This window comes from Peromyscus maniculatus, chromosome X (assembly GCF_049852395.1).
Source record: "Peromyscus maniculatus bairdii isolate BWxNUB_F1_BW_parent chromosome X, HU_Pman_BW_mat_3.1, whole genome shotgun sequence".
Taxonomy (NCBI): domain Eukaryota; kingdom Metazoa; phylum Chordata; class Mammalia; order Rodentia; family Cricetidae; genus Peromyscus; species Peromyscus maniculatus.
In genome coordinates this window covers 47,830,887-47,853,401 of record NC_134875.1, presented here as the reverse complement: position 1 = coordinate 47,853,401, position 22,515 = coordinate 47,830,887, and the positions used below count along the sequence as shown (strand labels likewise).

Here is a 22,515-nt window from a genome sequence, read left to right as displayed (position 1 = left end):
CATCTTCGGTCCTTTCTTTAGTCTTTCTGGGTTCTGAATGGAAATAAAGGAAAACTAAATCACCACCCTCTTGCTGACTGCAGCACCAGCCATTTCCACTGTGGTCTGAATTAGAACCCAGTGGACAAATCAGACAAGAGTGAGGTGGAGCATATGACAGACAGCCTTTCTAGTCCTGATGCAACCAAACCAAACAACATCGTCTTATAAAATTCATTTGACATGAAAGAGCTGTTTGCAGTCAACTAAAAGAAATTCATTGACCTTGTAGGCAGATCCAGAACAAATACTTTGTTTTCATCTTGATCTTGCAGCTACTTGTACATACATTTTTAAATGATCATAAATTCTACCTTATTATCTTAACCTATGACTTATAATTAATATTCTAGTACATTTAACTTTTAAACCACCAAAGGTAATAAGCCTTTAAAACTTCTACTGGTAAGATTTAGAATTGGGTCTCAATTACTGTAGTTACCATTAGGTCATTGTTGGGGGAAATTATATTGTGAAATTTGATTATTGTGATTGTGGAGGTTGAATTTTGAGCAATTTGCTGAACTTTAGACCAGTTGTTTTACAAGAGCCTGCTTCTTTGAATAATAGAACACTAGTTTGATATGTTGCTTGGTGATTACCCTAATGGCTAATTGGCTCATATAACCTAATATACCTGGGCATATACTTGGACCCTAAAGCTAAACTTAGGATGGGAGGTGAGATTTGGGTTATTAAATTATTACAAGTCCTTACCCATTATATTGCCATTTTTGTCCCAAATACTTCAGAACTCCCCTTTCCAGACCTCTAGACCTGTGACGGTCGCTTCAAGTCAATCAGAGGGAAAAATGGTATGAGTGATATAAATTATCATTTCTTATGATAAGATAAATGCTTGGCCTGTTATATCATGCTGCCATTCTCCTGGGCTACACTGGACACCCCCAGCTTGATGTACACTTACTTGTTATTGTATATATACAGGCATCAATATGTGCTCCTGCTTCTGATGCTTAGATTCTAGGTCTTCATTAGCTGTCTTAATTTTTAGATTAGTTCCTCAATTTGGAGTAATGAGATGACTCTCTGATTAAGTGCCATTGTGGCATGTGCTCAAATTATAGTAATCAGGTCTCATTGATAAACTGGTTTATCTTATCTTAGAAAAGAGAAATTATGTCAGCAGTGTAGTCATGTGGTAAGTAGAGTTATCTGGAGGAACTTCTTCAACTGACAGCATTTTTTTCTGCTGTCTAGTGATGATCACACAACTATTTATTACAAAAGTTTAGAAGTGCCACGGGAATATATACTACCTACAAATATTCTAATGATTCATGCCAGTGAAGTCTGCTTTAGTGGTTATGTGCAATGCATACCTGGATTTGTAACACTTAATAACTCCTTTGGCCATTACAGTATTAACAAAATGCTATTAATTGCTCTTAGAATCAGAACTGGGATCATGCATGGGCTCCTGAGTTCCAATTTTTGGCTTAAGGCTTTAGCATCAAACTGTGTGATGAATGCATGTAAAAGTGTTGTTTCACTGTGCTTGGAGTAACCATAAATGCCAGGGATCAAGGACATATATCCCAAATCAAAGCAGTTGGGTCAAAGCATGTTTCTTTAGCATTTGAGATATCATGAATTAGACAAGTCTGTTAATTTGTATCTGATATTTGTGGGAAGTTGGGTTTGGGAATTATATCATTAAGTGGAAATTATTCATACAAGATTTGAAATGAAATGTTTTCCCTTTCCCTGATATAAATGTGTATTAAATTTAAGCATAGTGTCTGGCTACGTAGAGATGGCTTTAGTCTAATTTTCTCTAAGCCACCCATGACTTTAGCCATCAAGTACAGAAGAATAATGTCAATTTTTTAAAAAGCTCAAGATTGTTATATAGCCATCCCTTGAATTTTAGTCACATAGATATGTATAATGTGAAATGGAAATTTAGTTAACCAGAATTGGGAACTGAAATTTGTAAGTTCATCCCATGACCATTGGCTGTGATGACCCAGTTATAAAAGCAACTTACAAATGATTATTGAAGCTTTTCATAATGCCATCCTTTGTCCCTCCAAATCTTTGTTGTTTCTTTTTAGTAATTTCCCCAATTGCTTAATGGTAATTCTTACTATTTATGGAGGAAGCATCTGGCCCAAAGTGGAATTATATATCCAAACTTTGGGACACTATTGTTTTCTCTGTTCTCTTAAATACGTTGTCCTATAGCCTGTTCTGTCCCTGGTTTAAGTAATACCTCCCTATTTCCATAACCACCCCACTTTAAAAGGGAACCCCCCATTCAGACCCATTGATTTCATCTCTTCCCACCTTCTAAGTTGTCCCACATTCTATTTTAACTTTCTTTTCTTTCTTTATTTACGTCCATTACAGCCAGATCTCTATGGCTCACAGATGTGCCCAGGGAAGCTCCCAGAGGTGCGTCACAGGCCCAAAAGAAGCTTGCATCAAAGTGCTTCTTTGAGATGTCATAGCACTGCAGTAGCAGGTTCATGTGTGTGCAGTAGAGTCGTTGCTTGGCTTATCTCACATTTTTGTTGTCATTCCCAAACTCTGGAGGCCCATGTCACACATTGTCTTGCCGAGACTTCATGGGACAAAGCCATAAAAATTGTGTCTGGATGCACTTCAGCAATAGTGTATCAGTTTCTCTCTCCGAGCTGTTCTTGGGGGTTGGGTAATTATAAAATGGGGGCATCTGCAGGTTGAACATGCAGGAAAGAGTATTGAATGCTCGGTGTAAAGCTAATCTCTCTGTAATTTTAAATAATTCTTAGTTAGATTTCTGAATATTCCCCATCTCTGTGCTCCAAATGCTTCGAATTATTCATTACAAATTCTCTCAAGGCTTTGGTATGGTTTTACAGTCCCCAGCTTCTATGTGGCCAATGAATGAAGTAGAGAGGAAGAAAGAGGGGGAGGAGAGGAGGAAGGCTTGCCCTGGAGAAAGCTGCACGAAAAATACCCAAAGCAGCATAAATGCTACTGTTTAGTGTTTCAGTGGCTATTGCTCCTCCACAATTCTAATTTTTCTCCTCCCAATTTGACGTTATCATAAAGCCCTAGAACCCCTAAATTACATTTTGTAAACAGAAAATATAAGCCGACCAAGGGTAGGGCTTTCCTTTTATTTGAAAGGATATTCTGGTTAAAACACACCCAAAAAGAGCTCTAGTCATTTAAAAAAATAAAAACAAAACAAAGTTGATCTGCACATTACTATACTGTGCACAAATTTAGAGAAGTCTTGCTATGTCTGCCCTGAGTCACCAGAAAAAAAATTAAGCTAAGCTGTAAACATCATTTCATGGATGAGCAGAGTCAATATGGAGGTGATTTCCATGTGCTTTTTTTTTTAATCACAATCATACTATCACCCACCCTTTTTAAGTTGGATCCTAGTTTTACCTATGTGTTTTGATTAAAGAAGAGAATGATTGCATTATTAAGTTACTAACGTTAAATCGAGAATGTAACTTCAGTTTCCCAAGTGTAATCCTACAGGTAGCATGGGCTTCTTGGTGAAGAACTTTACTGGAACATGCACATGCTCCTGATATGATCTGAGCAGCCATTCTTTCCCTTTGGTTGTTCACAGGGAATCCCCGAGCAATGGGCACGATTACTCCAAACCTCCAACATAACAAAATTGGAACAGAAGAAGAACCCACAAGCCGTTCTCGACGTTCTCAAATTTTATGACTCCAAAGAAACAGTCAACAATCAGAAATACATGAGCTTTACATCAGGAGGTAAGGGAATTCTATGGAATGGAAGAGTGAAGAATAAATCCCAGTTCTCAGAGCCTCATGATGAGGCCAAAATATCTATTCAATACTGAGGTCAGCTTCAGTATTTTCGGCAAATGGCTTCAGTATAAGTCAGCCAGCAGATGGGGTAGGAATTTGATACTCATGTTAGAAGCTTTGTTTTAGTTCAATGTTGTTATAGTACAAATAAGGAAAATGTTCAGTGGAGCAGTGATGGTTAGATTGAATCAACAATCAGAGTTTTAGCTCTTTGCTAGTATGGGTCTAATCGGTCACTTAGTATTAGGCCTTGGATATAGTCGTGAAGTAAGAGCATGTCATGAAGTAAGAGTATGTGGATGAACAATGATCGCTAGAAATTTATTTTGTCCCTTAGATTAAGTGATCTGTTTCATGACAATTTAGAACAACTTTTGTGCTTGTCAGGTTAATCTTATTGGGTCCCCCACTGGGGGGGAAAAAGGAAGCCATTCATGTTACTATTTGTAGATATTGAAATACAATTGTTAATACCAAATTGTGACTTCATTTGCTGGTGTGTACATACCCATGTTAATCCCAAATTGTGATTTCATTTACATTTATATACATATTTCACTTATCATTTTATATTTAATATTTTATTTATCATTTTTTATTTTGTTTATCACTTTATTTTTTGAGGAAAGTCATCTGTGTTGATTTTATAGGGAAAGTCATTTAGCATATAGAGAAAGGAAGAAATATAACATTACTCCTGTAGAAATGAGGCTTTCATTAAGATTTGTAAAGTGACTTGTTGAAAATATGGTTAGGCCTAACGTGAGCCATTTTAGAGAGAGAAACATGCCATTTATCATAGATTCATGCTGAAATTTCCTTCTCATCAAAGATAAGCAATTTTTAGGTAGGATTTATGAAACAAAAGTGACTTCTTTCTTCTAACTTTTCAGATAAAAGTGCCCATGGATATATAGCAGCACATCAGTCAGTAAGTGAAAAATTAAAAATTGTTTCTCATGATCATTGTAACCTAAGATCTAACAATATGATTGCTTGTATTTGATTTCATATGTCCAACTATTAGACATAAATTTTTAAAGCAGTTTTTAAAGGAATAATTTAAAAACATTAAAATTTATTTTATCTCTTTTAAGATCTATTTAATATATATCTATACATATCTATTTTATCTATTATTAAAGGTACCATGGGTTTCAGTAAATTTGCACACCACCGTTATTATCACTAATCAGTTTTCTATTCTAAAAATATATAACATTCATTATCACAAGTTTCATTGAACTCACAGATTTTGCAAAAATTATTTTATAGGAAAATATTTGACTACATTGTGATATTTGTGGAAATACTATGCTACCACTGTACTTCCAGATAAAATTTCAAAGGAACTATGATTCTTATAATCAAAATATTCACTATTTACCACAATCCATTTTTGGAAAAGACAAATCAAGTTATAGTCCAATACTAGGCACTCATGTGTGTATACATAGTAATAGTAACAGGATGTTCATGTTAGAAAGGACCTTGCCAACTCCTTAGTTTACACTTTTTTCTTTTAGAAGGGAACTAAGGATGAGAGATATCCTCCAGAGCTCTTTCAGTCAGTTCCTTAAGAAGTCATCACAAATGCCTATGTTTGTTGTTGGTTGTTTTTGCTCTTTGTCTCTTTGAGGGCCCTTTTGGGGAGCCCACCAACCCAGCTCCCAAAAAAATCACACATGGAGGCTTATTCTTAATTATAAATGCCCAACCTAAGCTTGGCTTGTTTCTAGCCAGTTTTTCTTAAATTACCCATCTGTCCTTTGCCTCTGGGCTTTTACCTTTCTCTTTTTCTGTATACCTTTCTTTCTTACTCCATTGCTGGTTGTGTAGATGAGTGGCTGGCCCCTGATGTCCTCCTCCTTCTCTTGCTCTTAGATCTCTCTTCTTCTCCAAGATTTCTCCTTCTATTAATTCTTTTTGCCTACCAGACCTGCCTATCCTTTCTCCTGATTCACCATTGGCAATTCACTTCTTTATTGGACCATCAGGTGTTTCAGACAGGCAAAGTAACACAGATTCACAGAGTTGAACAAGTGCAACATAAACAAAAGTAACACACTTTAAAATAATATTCTACAGTATACACTTATTCCTCCTTAGTGAAAATATTATTTCTGGTTTACTCAGATTGAGGAAGAAATAGTAAATGCTACTTAAATGGTATGAAATCTCATAGCCAAGGGCACTTGGGTCAGACATTAGAAAATCAAGAGAATTACATAGACAAGTTACATTTGTATTGGAAGAAAGTAAGATGATTGCCAGGATCTGGGGCCAAAGAGAATGTTGAATTGTTTAATGTGCAGAAAGTTTTAATTTAGAGAGATGTAAAGGTGCTGATTAAATATACAATAATGTAACTGTTAATGCTACTTAAATACACAACATAAATTGCTTGAAACAGTAATTTTATGTTATAGATATTTCATGGACAATTCAAAATAAAATGAAGAGGGGGTAGGGGTATAACTAGTGTTTGTATGTGTGCTTAATGTATATAGGTCCTTGGTTCAATCTCCAGCACACACACACACAAACATGTTCACATGCACACAGGCACACACTCGTGTGTGTACACACACACACACACACACACACACACACCAAAAACCAAACCAACAAACAAAAAAGTAGAACAAAAAGAAATAAATGAAAAAGTGGGAAAGATTTGAGCAGAGTGTTTAATCTTATTCCTCTACTTACAGACTGTGTATTTGTGAAAGTAATTTAGCTTTTTCAGGCCTCTTTTTCTTCTGAGCTTCTCTTTACTCAGCATTAAATAAGTATGATAACAATATCTACCTCCTAAGACTTGTGTGAATATTACATATGATAATGAATATATTATACTATACTATGCAGCATATGCTCTGCATTAAATATAAGCTACTACTATTATTACTATTGTTTGTAGATGTCAGCATCAGTAAAAAATTCATTCTCTCTACATAAGAGACTTGTAGGTAACCGTATTTGTGTTTTGCTCATACTCCCTCAATCAGAACAAAATGTGGCTCTTACATCTGATCAGTCATTTCTTTTTTTGACATGGTAGCTTCCTGAGCCACAGTGAAAATAACCAAAACAGAAAAGAAACTGGCAAGTAGGAAAGAATGGAAACAGCCTCCATTCAACACCTACTTTTAAATTAATCCTATATCTGTGGTAAAGACATAGATTTCTTAAAATATTTTTATTCTTTGAGAATGTCATACAATGGATTTTAATCATACTCACCTCGTCATCTATTTAACTCTTCCAAGATCCAGTTCCACTTCCATACACACTTAATTCATGTCTGAAATTTAATAACCCTTTGATTGACTCGAATTCGTTCAACCCATATACTCCTAGATATGGACCATCCACTGGAGCATGGTTGACCTTATGAGCCACACCCTTAAAGAAAACTGACTTTCCCTCTCCCAGAAGCTGCCAACTCTCTATAGCTCCTCAGTTAGAGGTGTGAGTTCAAGAATCCCTTCCCATGCATGCTAGACTATTGACTGGCTTGATCTTGTACAGGTCTTATGCAAACAACCACAACAACTGTAAGTTCATGAGTGCCTGTCATGTCCAGATGACACTGTTGTGCTCTGGTCCTCCCTGACCTCTGGCTCTTAAAATTCTTCTACCCCCTCTTCTATAAAGGTCCCTGAGCCTTGGGGAGGGGGCAGGGCATACAGATGTCTCATTTGTAACTGTGCACCCACTGTTACTTATTCTCAGCACTTTGACCAGTTGTGAGTGAAAACAGTTCTTATGTTTCAGGTATGTTATTAATGATGACTTGGTAGGATTATGTGTATGCTGCATTTTACTTTTTCTTGAGATATAAACTTTTCTTTTGAGATTTTTTTCTATTTTTTTTATAAAATTGAAACTAAGTCTGTGTAACCATGAAATATTCACTTAAATTAGAAAATAATATGATCTGGCTCTATGAAAATCAAAATAATTACTTATTAACTTATTTAGCATGTGTTTGTCAAATGCCTTCTATATCAACCTCACAAGGTTTGGAGTTCACTCTTTTAGGGAAAGATAAGTATAACCAAAAAGATTTATAATACCATGTAGATGGTATTATGTACTCTTTCGTGTATCCATTTGCTATGTAAATTCATGGGAAAGACATTGTGTTGATGTGGAGAAGCTAAAGGAAGCAAGCCTTTGTTTACACTTAGTGTTTCATACCAAATAGGTATGTGATGCATATTTTATGGATGTTGACTTAAAAATATATCATATGAAAAGTGCCATTTCAGTTAGATCTTGAAGAGCATATGAGAGTTGGGTCTATGAAGATGGTGGTGAGCATTTTATACAAAAAGAAAAGCAGGAGAAAGATCATGTTGATCAAGAGAGCAAGAGAGCAAGGGATGTGGGTTTGAATGATGACTATGCAACAGAATGAATCACAAAGCTTAGCCTTGAAAGTTAAATTGGGGCCAAATTACAGAGGTCCTTACATGGAATTCTAAGTAATCTAGCTTTTCCAGTATGCAGTGGGAAGTCCTTCAAGTGTTTTGGAGCAGTGCAGTTAGGTGCTTAAAGCTTATGCTTTGATGAAGAGTAATTTAATAGCGAATGTCAACATTAATTAAGAACAGAAGGTAAGAGTAGATGAAGTGTGACTAGTTAGAGAAAAATGTGTGTTTCCAGACCAGCAATAATGAGGGCCCAAAGTGAGTTAGTGGCAATAGGAATGAACACTAGCTTTGAATTCTCGACATGTTTATTATTTGGACATGGAAGGAAAGGATAAGGAACAAAAGACAAACATCACATACTCTTCATATGAAAAAAATCTAGATTTAAAAAGATAAGAATGTACACAGAAGACTGTTTAGGAAGAAAAGAGGGCTAGAGGAAGAAGGGAAGGACAATAAAATATTGGATATGAAAATATACAATGTGCATGACATGCATGTGTGAAAATGTTAAATGAAACCCAGTATCTTGTATAATTGATATATGTTAATACAAATCTTAAGATTTATTATGTGCTTAAAATAGTATATGGGTAGATAAAAAAGACTAGGATATTATTTTGAGAAAGAAGCAGATCTCTTTTGAAAGATTTTGGGGTTCCTATTAGACAATTTGACTTTGAAAGGCTGATAAGTCAAGCAGCAAGAATTGATTGAATAAGCTGCGTGCTTAAGGCAAAGTTCCTGTTGATTGAATAAACTGAATTGTACCCTTAAATTCAATGAGGTTCAACTTCAATGGCACTTTGTCACTTAGGAATGGAAAACTGTACTTTGTGTTTTTATTATGGCTCTAGAGAAAGTGTATACTTCACAGTGTGCATTATGTATATACTTGGTTATCAAATGGAATCTGAATTATTGAACTGGAACTGAATACTCTATATACAGGCTCAATTGATTACAAGGTTTGGCATCCTTTAGTAGCCTGGGTAGAAAATAAAATATTGGCACCGTTGTCATCTCTAGCTTTAAACTGATTTCTGTGTATTGAGTATTGAATCCAGTGACAACTCCTATAGTCTCATGTACTTTTCAGCTCACCTTTGTTTGTATGAGTGTCTGTGGTGTACGGTTGTAAGCACACTCATATATACATGTACACAAGTGTGCATGTGTGTAGAGGCAAGAGGTCCAGGCCAGGCAAATATAGTGACCCAAGGTTCACCTTACTTTTTGACACAGGATCTCTCACTGAATCTGTAGATGTTCATTTCTGCTACATTGGCTGGCCAGTGAGTTTCAGGGTCTTTCTAGTTCTGATTCCCCAATGCTGGGTTAACAGCAGGTGCTCCACGCCAAGCTTTTTACATGGGTGCTTGAGATCTGACCTCAGACCCTCATGGTTTCATAGCAGGTACTTTACTAACGAAGTCATCCTGCTAATGCCAAATGTAATTTTTTTTTTACATAAATGTATTCCAAATATTTGCAGGACCCTCACCTTTAACTTGCAGCCAATTTTTGACTCACATTTTATTTTGATCACACTGTTAATAATGAAATGATATATTTATAATCCTGAGCTTCTATTCCAAGTAGGAGGTAAAAACAATACTAATGATAGGCCACAATTAGTTCCTCGAGAACCTGAGTGTGTAATTGACAGATTTCTCAGTTTGGATTATAATACAGCCTGATTCCTTTTGTTCATCGTGATCGGTGGCTCTTACTTGAGTGCACATCAGGGTTGCCTAGGAATTCTGATAACGTGCAGCTTCCAGGGCTGTGCTTCCACTAGGAATCTAGAATAAAACTCTGAAATCTGCAACACTTTTAGCCTTTTATTCTTTTATTGAAAATAGATTTTTTTCATATGATATATTTTAAGTATGGTTTCCTTTCCCTCAGGTCCTCCCCACCTTCTTTCCCATCCAAATTCAAACCCCTTCTTTTTCTCTTTCAGTAGAAAACAAACGTGCATCTAAAAATAATAATAAGATAAGATTTAAAAACCAAACAAAAAGAATAGGACAAAACAAATAGAAGAAAGGAAGCCAAAGCAAAGACACTAGAAGCCAGGCAGTGTTGGAGCATGCCTTTAATCCCAATTAATCCCAGCACTAGGGAGGAAGTAAGTTTGAGGCCAGCCTGGTCTACAAAGCAAGTTCCAGGACAGCCATAACTGTTACACAGAGAAACCCTGTTTTGAAAAACAAAAACAGACAAACAAACAAACAAAAACAAAAACAAAAACAAAAAAGCACTAGAAACAAATAGATGCAGAGACATAGAAGTTTGCACACAGAGAAATTCTTTGAAAACACTAAACAGAAACCATAATATATATGCAAAAGACCTGTAAGGTTAAAAAAAAAAGCCCTGGCAAAGCATTATGAGACAAAGACCCTCCAAACCGACCATTCAGTATGTATTGGCTATCTACTGTTGTTCATGGAACCTGCCCTTACATGTGGTTTGTATACTCAGTGAGACTCTGATGAAGAAAACTACTTTTTCTTTTGCAAGTGGTTGTCAATTGTACATACCTTCTGGGTTAGGGATGGGAGCTAATGTGCACTTCTCCTCTCAGCACGGGAACCCCATCCGCCTTGAATCATGCAGGCCCTGCACATGCTGCCACAATCATTGTACATCAGTCCTGCTGTTTTTAGAAGGTCTTGTTTTCTTGGTGTCCTCCATCCCCTCTGGCTTACAGTCTGCCTCCTCTTCTGCAGGGTTCCCTGAGCCCTGAGGGGAGGGATTTAATGAAGACATCTCATTTAGGACAGAATGTTCCAAGGCCTCTCACTCTCTGCACATTGTCCAGCTGTGGGCCTCTGTATTTGTTCCCATCTGCCTCAGGCGCTATCTCCTCTGATGATGGCTGTACAAGGCACTGATCTATGAGTATTGCAGAATGCCCTGAGGAGTCATTTTATTGCTACACACCTTTAGCAAAACAGTAGTATTTGTTTCTCATGTAGGTCTTTGGCCTATTCAGCCACATGTTCTTGGCCACCCAAGCAGCGTCAGGAATGGATTCTATTTCACGGAGTGGGTAATGAACCCAGTCAGATGATGGTTGATTATTCCCATGACCTTTGGGCCACTATTGTACCAGCACATCTTGCAAGCAGGTCACGATTGTAGAGTGAAGAGTTTGTAGCTGGGCTGGTGTTTACCTATCTCCTTTACTGTGCACAGAGTACTCTCTAGTACCATGAACACTAGTCAGCAGGGGTGAAGGTTCTGGGTAGGCATCACAATGGCTTTTCCATGTTCAGTGAGTTGTATAGGTGTTATCTTCAGCAATGGGGCCTTACCATTAGTTTGTGGAGAGCAAGCAACAGCCTTGGCAATTGCTTGGGGTTATTTGGGGCCAACAACTCAATTAGTTGTAAACTATTACCAGAACTTGAGGTTTCATTTGGTTATCAAGTGATGTCCAGTAGGTGTTCTGTCTCCTCCTTTATTTGGTAATTCCATTTAGATCCCCTTTATATATGAATATATTTTAGGAAGCTTCTACTATTAAGTTTCCATCCGACCCCTCAAATGACCAGTAGTTTCATCTGTCCCTCTTCATATTCTCTCTCTATCCCCTCAACCTTCTCCTCCCATTTTAGACACACACACACACACACACACACACACACACACACACACACACACACACACCATCCATCCATCCATTCATCCATCCATCCATCCATCCATCCATAACTATATGTTCTATTTGCTTTTCACAGGAAGATCCTTCCCTCTTCCCAAGTCACTCTCTACTTAAACTATGTGGTTTTACAGATTGTGGCTTGTTTATCAATGATTTAACAGCTAACATCCACATATAGCCAAATATATACCATATTTGTCTTCCTGAGTGAGTTACCTCACTCAGGATTATTTTTTTCTAGTTCCTTCCATTTACCTGTGAATTTCATATTTTCATTTTTTTAAATAGCTGAGTAATTTTCTATTGTGTATGGGCATACTGGTGCATGTGTGTGAGCGCGCATGTGAATGCAGAGGCCATGATATAGCCTTAGATGTGTTCCTTATTACCTGTACACCTTGCTTTTTGAGACAAGGTCTCTCTCTCTTATTGGGACCTAGGACTTGCAGATTAGGCTAGGCTGGGTAGCTAGTGAGCTGCAGAGATCCACAAGCCTCTGCCTCCCCAGAGCTGGGATTACAAGTGTATGCCATCATGCCCAGCCTTTGATGTGAGTGCTGGGGGGTCAAAATAAGGTCCCTGTGCTTATATGGTGAGTGCTTTACCAACTGAATGATCTATCCAACTCCAAGATTTGCTTCATTACTGATAAGCAGGCATAAAACAGAGGAAAATTTTCTATAGCATAATATCAAAGCAAATATCAATAATCCAACAGCAGTTTCTCTCTGTAGCAATCATTCCCCAAAAAGTTGGTATTTCAATGGAATTTTATTAAGCTGCAAAGAAAATGAAAGTATGAAATTTGCAGGACAATGGAAATGGAAAGTGTTATGTTAAGTGTAACCCAGGCTCAGAAAGACAAAACCACATGTTCTCTCTCTCATGTGAATCCCAGCCTCTAATTATTCAATATGCATATTTAGATGGAGGTAATTATGGACTGAGGCCAAGAAACTTGAAAGGGACCCATAAAACAGAAAATGAGGCGTTAAGGAAGGAAGCTGGAGAGAGAAATGGAACACAGATGACATGAAAATGAGAGGAGGCAATAGCGGAGTTGGAAGGGTGATGAAGGGCAGGGATGAGACGAGAATCAACCAAAGGGAAGGGCGTACGAAAACACCATGGGAAAGCCTGTTTCTTTGTAAGCTAATTTTCATAAAATTAAATTTAAAATTTAAAGGAATAAATATATATATATATATACATAAAAATCAAATAAGAGTATATTTCAGTCTTTAAAACACACAGCATATAGATGAGGGCAGTCAAGAGTTCTTTCAAATACTTATGAAAAAGTTCTGCAGTGTTTTCCTTAAAATAGGCAATTCTTGCTGGCTCATATCCAATACATGATTACACCTTATTCTCCACTGTAGATATTAACAAGATTAAAAAGGTTCCATGTGGAATTTCCAAAACAGACTTAAGTCCTTTAGTGTAATATTTTTTGTTAATAGGATACTTGTGAAATGCCTCAGGAGTTCTGACTTCAAGAAATGAAAATTCACCTTAGGAACACTTGGCCATCAAAATCAGTGACATAAACAGAAAAAAAAGAGAAAGCAAAATGAAAATTTAAAAATACCCATCCACAATGGCATTGTTCAACAGAAATACAATCTAAATGTGTATAATTGAAGTATTTTAGTAACCACATTTTAAAATAGAAAAATAAATGGATAAATTAATTTAATTATACATTTTATTCAAGACAGATAAATAACAGCATAGAGGAGCAGAAGTAGGCACAGTCTCATTCCTAGCACAGAAGGGAAAATTTCTTTCCTTCAATGGAAAAAACACACAGGTTGTATCAACCACACTCCAGTGTAGGCCCTATACACAGTGTTGCAACACAAATTAGAATCCATGTTTTGTGTTGTTTTTTTCTTCCTTTAAAAGAGACAAAAACATGAAGTTGGATAGGTAAGAGCCTAGGGGAGGAGTTGGGAGAAATTGGAGGAAGGGAAAATATGGTAAATACATATTATGTGAAATTTTCAGAGAATAAATAAAACTTTTCAAAAAGACAAATGAGAGAAAATGAATGAAACAGGAATAGTGTCGCCTCAGATAGACAAAGCACACATAGATTAAAGGTGATAGAAATGTCCTCTGACCTTCTCGTTAATGTGCAAAACCAAGTGGGAAGGAAGCACATTCTTTACAAGAGGTATGCTATCTATAAAATGAGACTCTGTCTATAATGGACTGTATTTCTAATGTTGTTACCAAAGGGGATAATTCCAACCATGTTCCTCGTTACTGTGGAGGCAAAATGATCAACTTAAAATGTAGAAAGAATGTATGCTGATGATACGAAAAGCAGGAATTACTATGAACAGGAAATGTAACTGTCTATGAGAGCAAAGGAGGAGGAAGGGCCTCAGGGGGAAAAGGAGGATATGTTCTAAATAACTTATATGTTTGTATGAGGGTGTCCTTCTACAACCCAGGGCCATTGTACAATCAAAATTTGCCAATCAAAATTGTTTATTACAGACAACCCTCAATATTAAAAACAGTGAGTCAAGTTCTGCCCCCCAGCACCCATGTAAACTTCAGGAGCAGTGACATATGCCTATTTAGCACTGTAGTGCTGAGACGTAGAGGAAGACAGGTTCTGGGGTCTTGCTGGTCACTCATTCTAGCCTAGCTAACGAGCTCTGTCTGGCTTCAGTTGTGAGACTGCTTCAACAATAAGGTAGAGAGTGGGTTGTGTGGCTTTATTTTTGAGAAGAAAAATCTTTGTTCGCCCTGGACAGGGAAGCAATGAGAGACCAAAGAAGGAGCTCAACAAAGTCTACCTTGATGAACCAATGAGTTTCATTGGGGTTACTTATGGGGATATAAGTGAGGGATTGCTTACAGAAGCAGAAATGACGCAAAAAGAACAGCATCACCAAGCCCACCGTGACATGGGTGACAGTTCATGAAAGCTGGAAACCTGGAGCACACTGCACAGCTTGCAGGCAGCTCAACAGATTGTAAAGTATCCATTCCATGTGGCTCAGTTGATGAGAGCCTATTCAGGCAGCTTGGTTGGTTTTGTTGTTTCTAGACAGTTTGGCTGGTCTCTGCTTCTTTCAGGTGGCTCAGCTGGTCTGAGCCTCTTCTAGGAAGCACAACTTGTCTGAGTGTCTCTCAGCAGTCCTTACTGTTTATATACACTCGAGGAAGGAGGGGCCCAGTGTATCTGGTTGGCTTCAGGAATTTCCTAAAACCTTTGTATATTTCCTGAGCTTGAGTTTTCCAGTAGGAAGGAATGTTTTACCTCCCGTTAGAATATTTCATGTCTTAACAAAACTTTCCAAAATGGAGATTCATCTCAAAGGAAATTGCTGCACAACAGAGAGAAAAGGAGGACACTTGACTTGCTCCACTGGCCTACACACACACACACACACACACACACACACACACACACACATACACACACATACACACACACAAACACACACACATACACACACATACACACACACACATACACACACATACACACACACACATACACACACACATACACACACACACATACACACACATACACACACACACATACACATACACACATACACACATACACACACACAAACACACACACATACACACACACACATACACACACACACACACACACAGGAATGCACACATGTGCGTGTACCCATACATCCTGCAGCATACACAAAAATTTTAAATGCTGTCATTTAACACATCAATGTAAAATTATTGATGCATTAGTAAAATAATTTACATTTTTCATATCAAATATATAGAATCCCACATATCAATTCAGACTAGCTATTTTTTTGTGTATTCAGTAGCCATGTGTCTGATAGTTTTCATATACAAAACCTATACCATAGTTTATGTGAACCCGTGTTAGGATTACCTATAAGTCTTGTTATAATACATATTTATAAATGCCTGAGTTTCTGATTGATAGATTTGGGTGAAAATTTCTGAGAATTTGCATTTTTAGCAAATCTCTTGATGCTGCTACTGCTGCTGAAGAGCTAGTAACTACAGTTTGAGAACCACGGCCTTAATTCCTTCAAAGTTCAAGTTTGCAAACATTTTCCCACAGTGTTAACATGAATGATCAAAATTGGACACTACATACTGTGGCGATTGATATTATTAGTTGTTATTACCATATTTTGTGCATCATTACAAATCACAGGTATCCTGTTTGTTGCTTAATATTGAGCAATTATTGGTATGAGTACATGTTCCCTGGATATTAGTGTCTATTACTGAGTGATGCTTTTTTTTTTTTTTTTTTGGTTTTTCGAGACAGGGTTTCTCTGTGTAGCTTTGCACCTTTCCTGGAACTCACTTGGTAGCCCCCAGGCTGGCCTCGAACTCACAGAGATCCACCTGGCTCTGCCTCCCGAGTGCTGGGATTAAAGGTGTGTGCCACCACCACCCGGCACTGAGTGATGCTTTATTGGAGGCTTAACAAGAAAGAAGCATTTCTTGGCTTTTTTGCTCTTAGTGTTTGCAGAATTATATCTATCCTCATGGTTACAGTAAGTACATTATCAAAAAGTAGCTTTTTAAAACATTGCAAACTATCATTTGGGAAATTTTTAATCTACTCAGTATATATCCAAAGTATTAATGTCAGTTAATTTGATTTTAAATGCAGTCATTGATTTTTAAGAACAGTAAACTTTAAAATATTAAGTGAGTCATGAAAAATAAAATTAATAATATAGACTTCACAGTGCATTCTACCATGACCCCAATTCATCTCTGATGTGCACTGGTCTTGGCTACTATAAATGGTAGTATAGTTCCATCCTACCTCTACACGTTTAAGTATTTCATCTCTGTTTTTATGTTTCTAAAGGAAAATAATGAAAAACTAATTCCTTGTCTTTAACCTTTTTCTGTTCTAAGAATACAAAAACAGCTTCTGAGCCTCCTTTGGCTCCCCCTGTATCTGAAGAAGAGGATGAAGAAGAGGAAGAGGAAGAAGATGACAATGAGCCCCCGCCTGTCATTGCACCAAGACCAGAGCATACAAAATCAGTAAGTCAGAAAGACAAATATGGTGTGTTTTCTCTCATTTATTATGGTTTCCTGATTTTATATAGATTCATAAAATTATAGATACACACATATGTAGCTGAGGTTTTCCTGATCCTGCCTGGCTCCTATGGCCCCATGGACCATTTTTTTAAAAGGAGGGTTTGAACATACAGATAAATAAATAAACCTATCAGGTTACAAAATGGGCAGCAACCCAGACCCAAATGAACACACAGAGGCCTATATTAATTATGAACTGTATGGCCTAATGGCTCAGGCGTCTTGCTAGATAGCTCTTACATCTTAAATTAACACATTTCTATAAATCTATACTTTGCCACGTGGCTTATGGCTTATGGTACTTTTACATATTGCTTCTCATGGTGGCGACTAGCAGTATCTCCCTGCTCTGTCCTTCTCCTTCCTCTCTCTCTAGTTGGAATGTCCCACCTAACCTTATCCTGCCTCACCATTAGCCAAACAGCTTTATTTGTCAACCAATCAGAGTAACACATATTCACAGCATACAGAATGGCATCACCCATCACACATACATAATATATCCTGAAAGGATAGGTAAAACTATCTAGGGCAGTGGTAGGTTCTCAACTCATGGATCGTGACCCTTAGGTGGGGAATTGCATGTCAGATATCCTGCATACCAGATAATGGACATTACAATTCCTAACAGTAGCGAAAGTACAGTTATAAAGTAGCAATGAAAATAATCTTATGGTTGGGGTCACCACAACATGAAGAACTGTATTAAATTGTCACAGCATTAGGAAGGTGAGAACCACTGATCTGGGGGAACAAACTGGAATAATGGGAGGGAAGAGACTTGCAAAGGGGAAGGGTGAATGTGGGAGGACAGATGCTGAAAACTTCTTTATGTGACTTGGTACCATGGACAATGAATACATGCAATGATTTTTTTAAAGGAGTGTTTGAACATACAGATAAATAAATAAATAAATCTATCAGGTTACAAAATGGGCAGAACATGTTAATACTGGCTCTACCTCCCAAATCTCAAGTATATGCTTTTGTAAATTGAATAGAATGAAACATTTATATATTTAGCATTGTTAGTAAAAATCCCACTGAAGCCATAAAACATCAGTGACTGCTTTCCAATTGCTCAAAAGATGCTTTTTGGAACAGGTTTTGTAGCACATGTCTTTAATCCCATTATTTAAGAGGCTGAGGGCATAGGATCCAAAGTTCTAGAGCGGACTGTGCTACATAGTAAGACTCTGGTTCAAAGCAAGACAAAGAATTAAAGCAAGATGCCATTTTGTGGCTGGGAAGATGTCTGAGTTGATAGTGCTTGTTGCACAAGCTTAAGGACATGAGTTCCATTCTTCAGATCCAGCAGCATATGCTTGAAATCCCACTGTTGGGAAGACAGAGACAAGAGGACCTGGGACTTGCTTGTGAGTCAGTCTAGCCATCTTTAGGTTGGATGAGAGACCCTGTCTCTAAAAATGAGGCAGAGAGCAATTGAGTGACATCAACTGGCATTCACATGCGAATGCTACACATGTACTTGCATGCATGTGTGTGCATGTACAAACACACACAACATGCATGCATATACATACACATGAAGGTTTCATTTCGATTGCAATTTTTAGAATTTTGTAAATCATCTAATACCTGTTGTGTATCTCTTGTGTTCCCAGAGCTGGAGTCTAAGACATGAGCCTAGAGTCTAGAGGAATGACGCAGCAGTCACAGCTGCTTCCTGGTCTCCCAGAGACCTTGAGTTCTCAGCAGCTAGGTTGGGCAACTCATAACCACTTGTAACTCCAACTCTAGGGGATCCTTCTCACTCTTTTGGCCCCACGGGTACCCGAACACACATGGCAGACACATAAACACATGTACATATGTATACACACATGAATTAAAAATAAAAATAAATCATTTTTAACAATAATGGCCTATTTTAATCTAAAATTTGGGGAGTTTTTTAGAGTTTCATGTATAAGTACTATATTTACATCATTTCCACACTTCCCTCTTTCACCTTCAACTCTTCCCATGAACCCCCTTCTTAAATTTACAACATTTTCTTCTATAATTATTGTTTTATATGTGTATATTGCACAATCCACAAGCAACACTAAATGAGCCCAATTTGGGGGGTCACAATTTGAAGATACAAGATTATCACATTCAATGATTTGCTAATAAAAAACACATAACTGCAAATTTATAAAACTGCAGAGGTGGAAATAAGGCAAGAAATCCATATGAAGCAAATAGGAAGAATTATTAAGGGAGGGGCAGCGAGATTAGAATTAGCAAGCTCATGGATAGGGACTTTGGAGCTTTTAGAGCCTGTGACATTTCTTAATATTCTTTAACAACAGTGAGGTGAGAGTGCCTTTGGGCCATGCTTTTCCTTATCTCTTGTATTAATTGTGGAATTGGGGGTGGGGTGTTTGTCTTTCAGATCTACACTCGTTCTGTGGTTGAATCTATTGCTTCACCAGCAGCACCAAATAAAGAAGTCACCCCACCTTCTGCTGAGAATGCCAATTCCAGTACTTTGTACAGGAATACAGATCGGCAAAGGAAAAAATCCAAGATGACAGATGAGGAGATCCTAGAGAAGCTAAGTGAGTATTTTTCCTTAGCAAAGTACTTCTTGTACAGTGACTAGAAGGAGAATTGATCCTTTAGTTGTCAGAATCTGCTTGCCAGATTCTAGGATCCCTTAAGTCATGAAATACATATGAGTCAGGTTAATCTCTCCCCCATACTCCTAGTCTGAGAGAAACTAATCATTTTCATTTAGAATGCTCAATGAAGATGTAAACTCAACAGAATGTATCAAGCTAGTAACTTTTAAGATTGCATTCCCAAAAGGAATTAAAGTACTCTGATTAAAATATTTTATGATCATACCAGAAGGTCCCCATCTGAAGGGCAAACTTATTTTTTAAAACTCAACCCAGAAGTCCAAGAGAGTACATGAAAACTTACAGCCACAGATAAAGTAGCATTCCCTTATCTGTGGGGAGGGATGCCAGACCAGCCAATGGTAGTGATAGCTTCCAAGGTGTCATTGGTGTGTACATGCTTTTGCTCATATACTTAAGACTCAAGATTATGAGATAGGTTCTCCCCTGAAAAATGCCAAGGTTCTATGAATCATATTTATTAAAGTCACACAGAATGGCTATATATTAGTAATCAGTGCTCCCAGTTTTACTCTTATTAGTGCCTTATTCATTTTTCTATGTATATTAAGATTTAGTAGCATGATACAATAAGAATAAAGGGGCTATCACTTTTCATACCTTTTGCAGCTAACAGAGCAAAGTGAAAAAATTCATTTCTTGGCCACAGGGAGGCACTGTAGATGTGGCGATAGGGCCATTTTGCCACCTGGGAGCTATCTGAAGATAGTTTTTAGTCTCCCAATTCAGATAGGACTACTATCATCTAGGAGATACAGGCTAGAAATGCTTGTAGGAATTATATGACGTGCATGACACCCCTCCCTTCCTCTTCACAGCCAAGTTATCATTTGGACTGAATTATTACTTTATATCTATTGCATTTAAAATATTTCATATGCAGCACTAATGTCATCTGAAGTAGAGATTTTGAGAAGGCTAAGGTTGAAGTTGCAGCTATCAGTAAGCACTCAAAACTGGAACTGCTACACTTTAGCAAACTGGCTTTGCTATACTTGATTAAATATGCTTCTAGTGCCAGTGTCCACTATTTGCTATAATAAGAGCCATAATAATTCTTATGCAAGGAGCACTTGGTGAGTGGCCACTTTCCATACATTATCGAGGTTAATTTTCTCTACAACCATTTATGGTAGATTTTAATGTCTTCATTTTACAGAATACTGAATGAAAGCTTTAAAACGCTTAAGTGACCAAGTCACCAGAATAATGAGTGGTGGAGCCAGAGTCTGACCTCACATCTGTATGCCTTTAAAGCTTGCACTTTTGCCATTAGCCACTTTGGTTTTGCATAATTCAACTACTCGTGTATAGAACAGAAGGGAGAGAGAAAAAGAACCGCCAGGAAAATGAAGTTCCATGCTTCAGAGAATCACTGCAGTCCCTTCCTTTGTTTTGTACCTATGGCATGAACTGTGAAAGAGATCTTATTAGACTTTGAAAATCTGACATCGTGCGTTCATAGAAGTGGCTGTTCTCTGGTGTCTCCCTCAAGCCTCAGAACATTCGTTGTCATGAACATGGATTTATGCATTTCAAAAGTCAGCTGAGAACTAGGTACCACCTTTCTGAGCTGGAGCTTTGCTTACAGAATGTGGCCGTGCTAAGGCTGGGACCTTTCTGGCTTACTTATTTTGTTCTGCGTTGAGGGACAACAGGACAAGCAGAGGAAAGAGCTGATTTAACTGTGTTAATGAGAAAAACTGTAAAAAAAAAAGGGGGGGGATTAAGTGGATGTTTTTCTCTGTTGGACTTTATACTGCTTTATGGGAACCCAGAGACAATCATTTCCCCTCTCTCAAGCAGGTCACCTGTTTCTGCTTCTTTTCCTTTGTGTTTGTAAATCTTGACAAGGAAAGCTTACAGGAAAATGGAAAGGGCCTTCTTAAGAAGTAGATATCTCAAATGCAGACATCCTGGCCCCCGCTTCAGCCTCCCTGTGCCCCTTCAGTGCATTTGCACATTGGCAACCAGAACCAAGTCACTTAACCCTGCCCGATCTCAGTCTTTTACCTGTGAAATGGGCACAAGAATCATAAGTACATTTTAAAAGTTTATCTGTATGATGGATTATAAGAGAACAGGTGTTGGAGTCAGAAAGGCCTTGGTTCAAATCACAGACCTACAGATGGTAGCTATTTCTATTTCAGCCAGTTATTTAATTTTGCTGGTCCTCTATTTCTTCATCCAAAAAGTTGGGATAACAATAGTAATGCCAGCTTCACAGCAGTATGCCCATGAAAACCTCAGCAAGTGTATCTGGCTCATACTAGGGGAGTCAACAAATGCTCATTGTTTTATTAACAGTACAAACTTGTAATGTGATAGTACAACAGGACAAACTGAAATGGTCATAACGGAGTCAGGGTCATATGCACAAACCCTGAATCCCTTGGGAAATCTCATACTGTCTCTGAACTTCCAGTAATAGTAACATTCCCAAGAGAATGAGAGAAATGTTGATGACTAAATAAATACATTCAGTTAGGTAAGATATCCAGCCCAATAATTAGTTTAAAATTATTGTTCGATTACTATTGTGCAATCATTAGAGAATGGGGGTGGCCTTCCACTAGGATAAGATATTTATAACTTAGGACAATCTCGTTAAGTGTGGTCCCTGTACAGAAGTCATTAGGGCTCTTGGAAGCAAAGGTGCAAATGAATCTCTCTCTTTTTTTTTTTTTTTTTTTTTTGGTTTTTTTGAGACAGGGTTTCTTTGTGTAGCTTTGCGCCTTTCCTGGAACTCACTCTGTATCCAAGCTGGCCTCGAACTCGCAGAGATCCACCTG

The 22,515-nt window shown here is 37.6% G+C and overlaps 1 protein-coding gene across 18 annotated transcripts in view; it reads left to right on the top strand.

Moving 5' to 3' along the window:
* The window catches only part of Pak3 (p21 (RAC1) activated kinase 3), a 271,931-nt gene that overhangs the window by 204,066 nt on the left and 45,350 nt on the right, over window positions 1-22,515 (top strand). For 7 of the 18 annotated variants that reach the window (XM_015991944.3, XM_015991941.3, XM_076562612.1 and 4 more), the window contains 6 exons: window positions 792-854; window positions 2,413-2,457; window positions 3,638-3,791; window positions 4,742-4,779; window positions 16,881-17,012; window positions 19,474-19,639. In XM_015991944.3, coding sequence (XP_015847430.1) covers window positions 792-854; window positions 2,413-2,457; window positions 3,638-3,791; window positions 4,742-4,779; window positions 16,881-17,012; window positions 19,474-19,639 — 598 coding nt within the window. The remainder of the gene's footprint in view (window positions 1-791; window positions 855-2,412; window positions 2,458-3,637; window positions 3,792-4,741; window positions 4,780-16,880; window positions 17,013-19,473; window positions 19,640-22,515) is intronic. The other 11 variants (XM_006970288.4, XM_076562619.1, XM_076562620.1 and 8 more) reach the window with 2 other exon arrangements.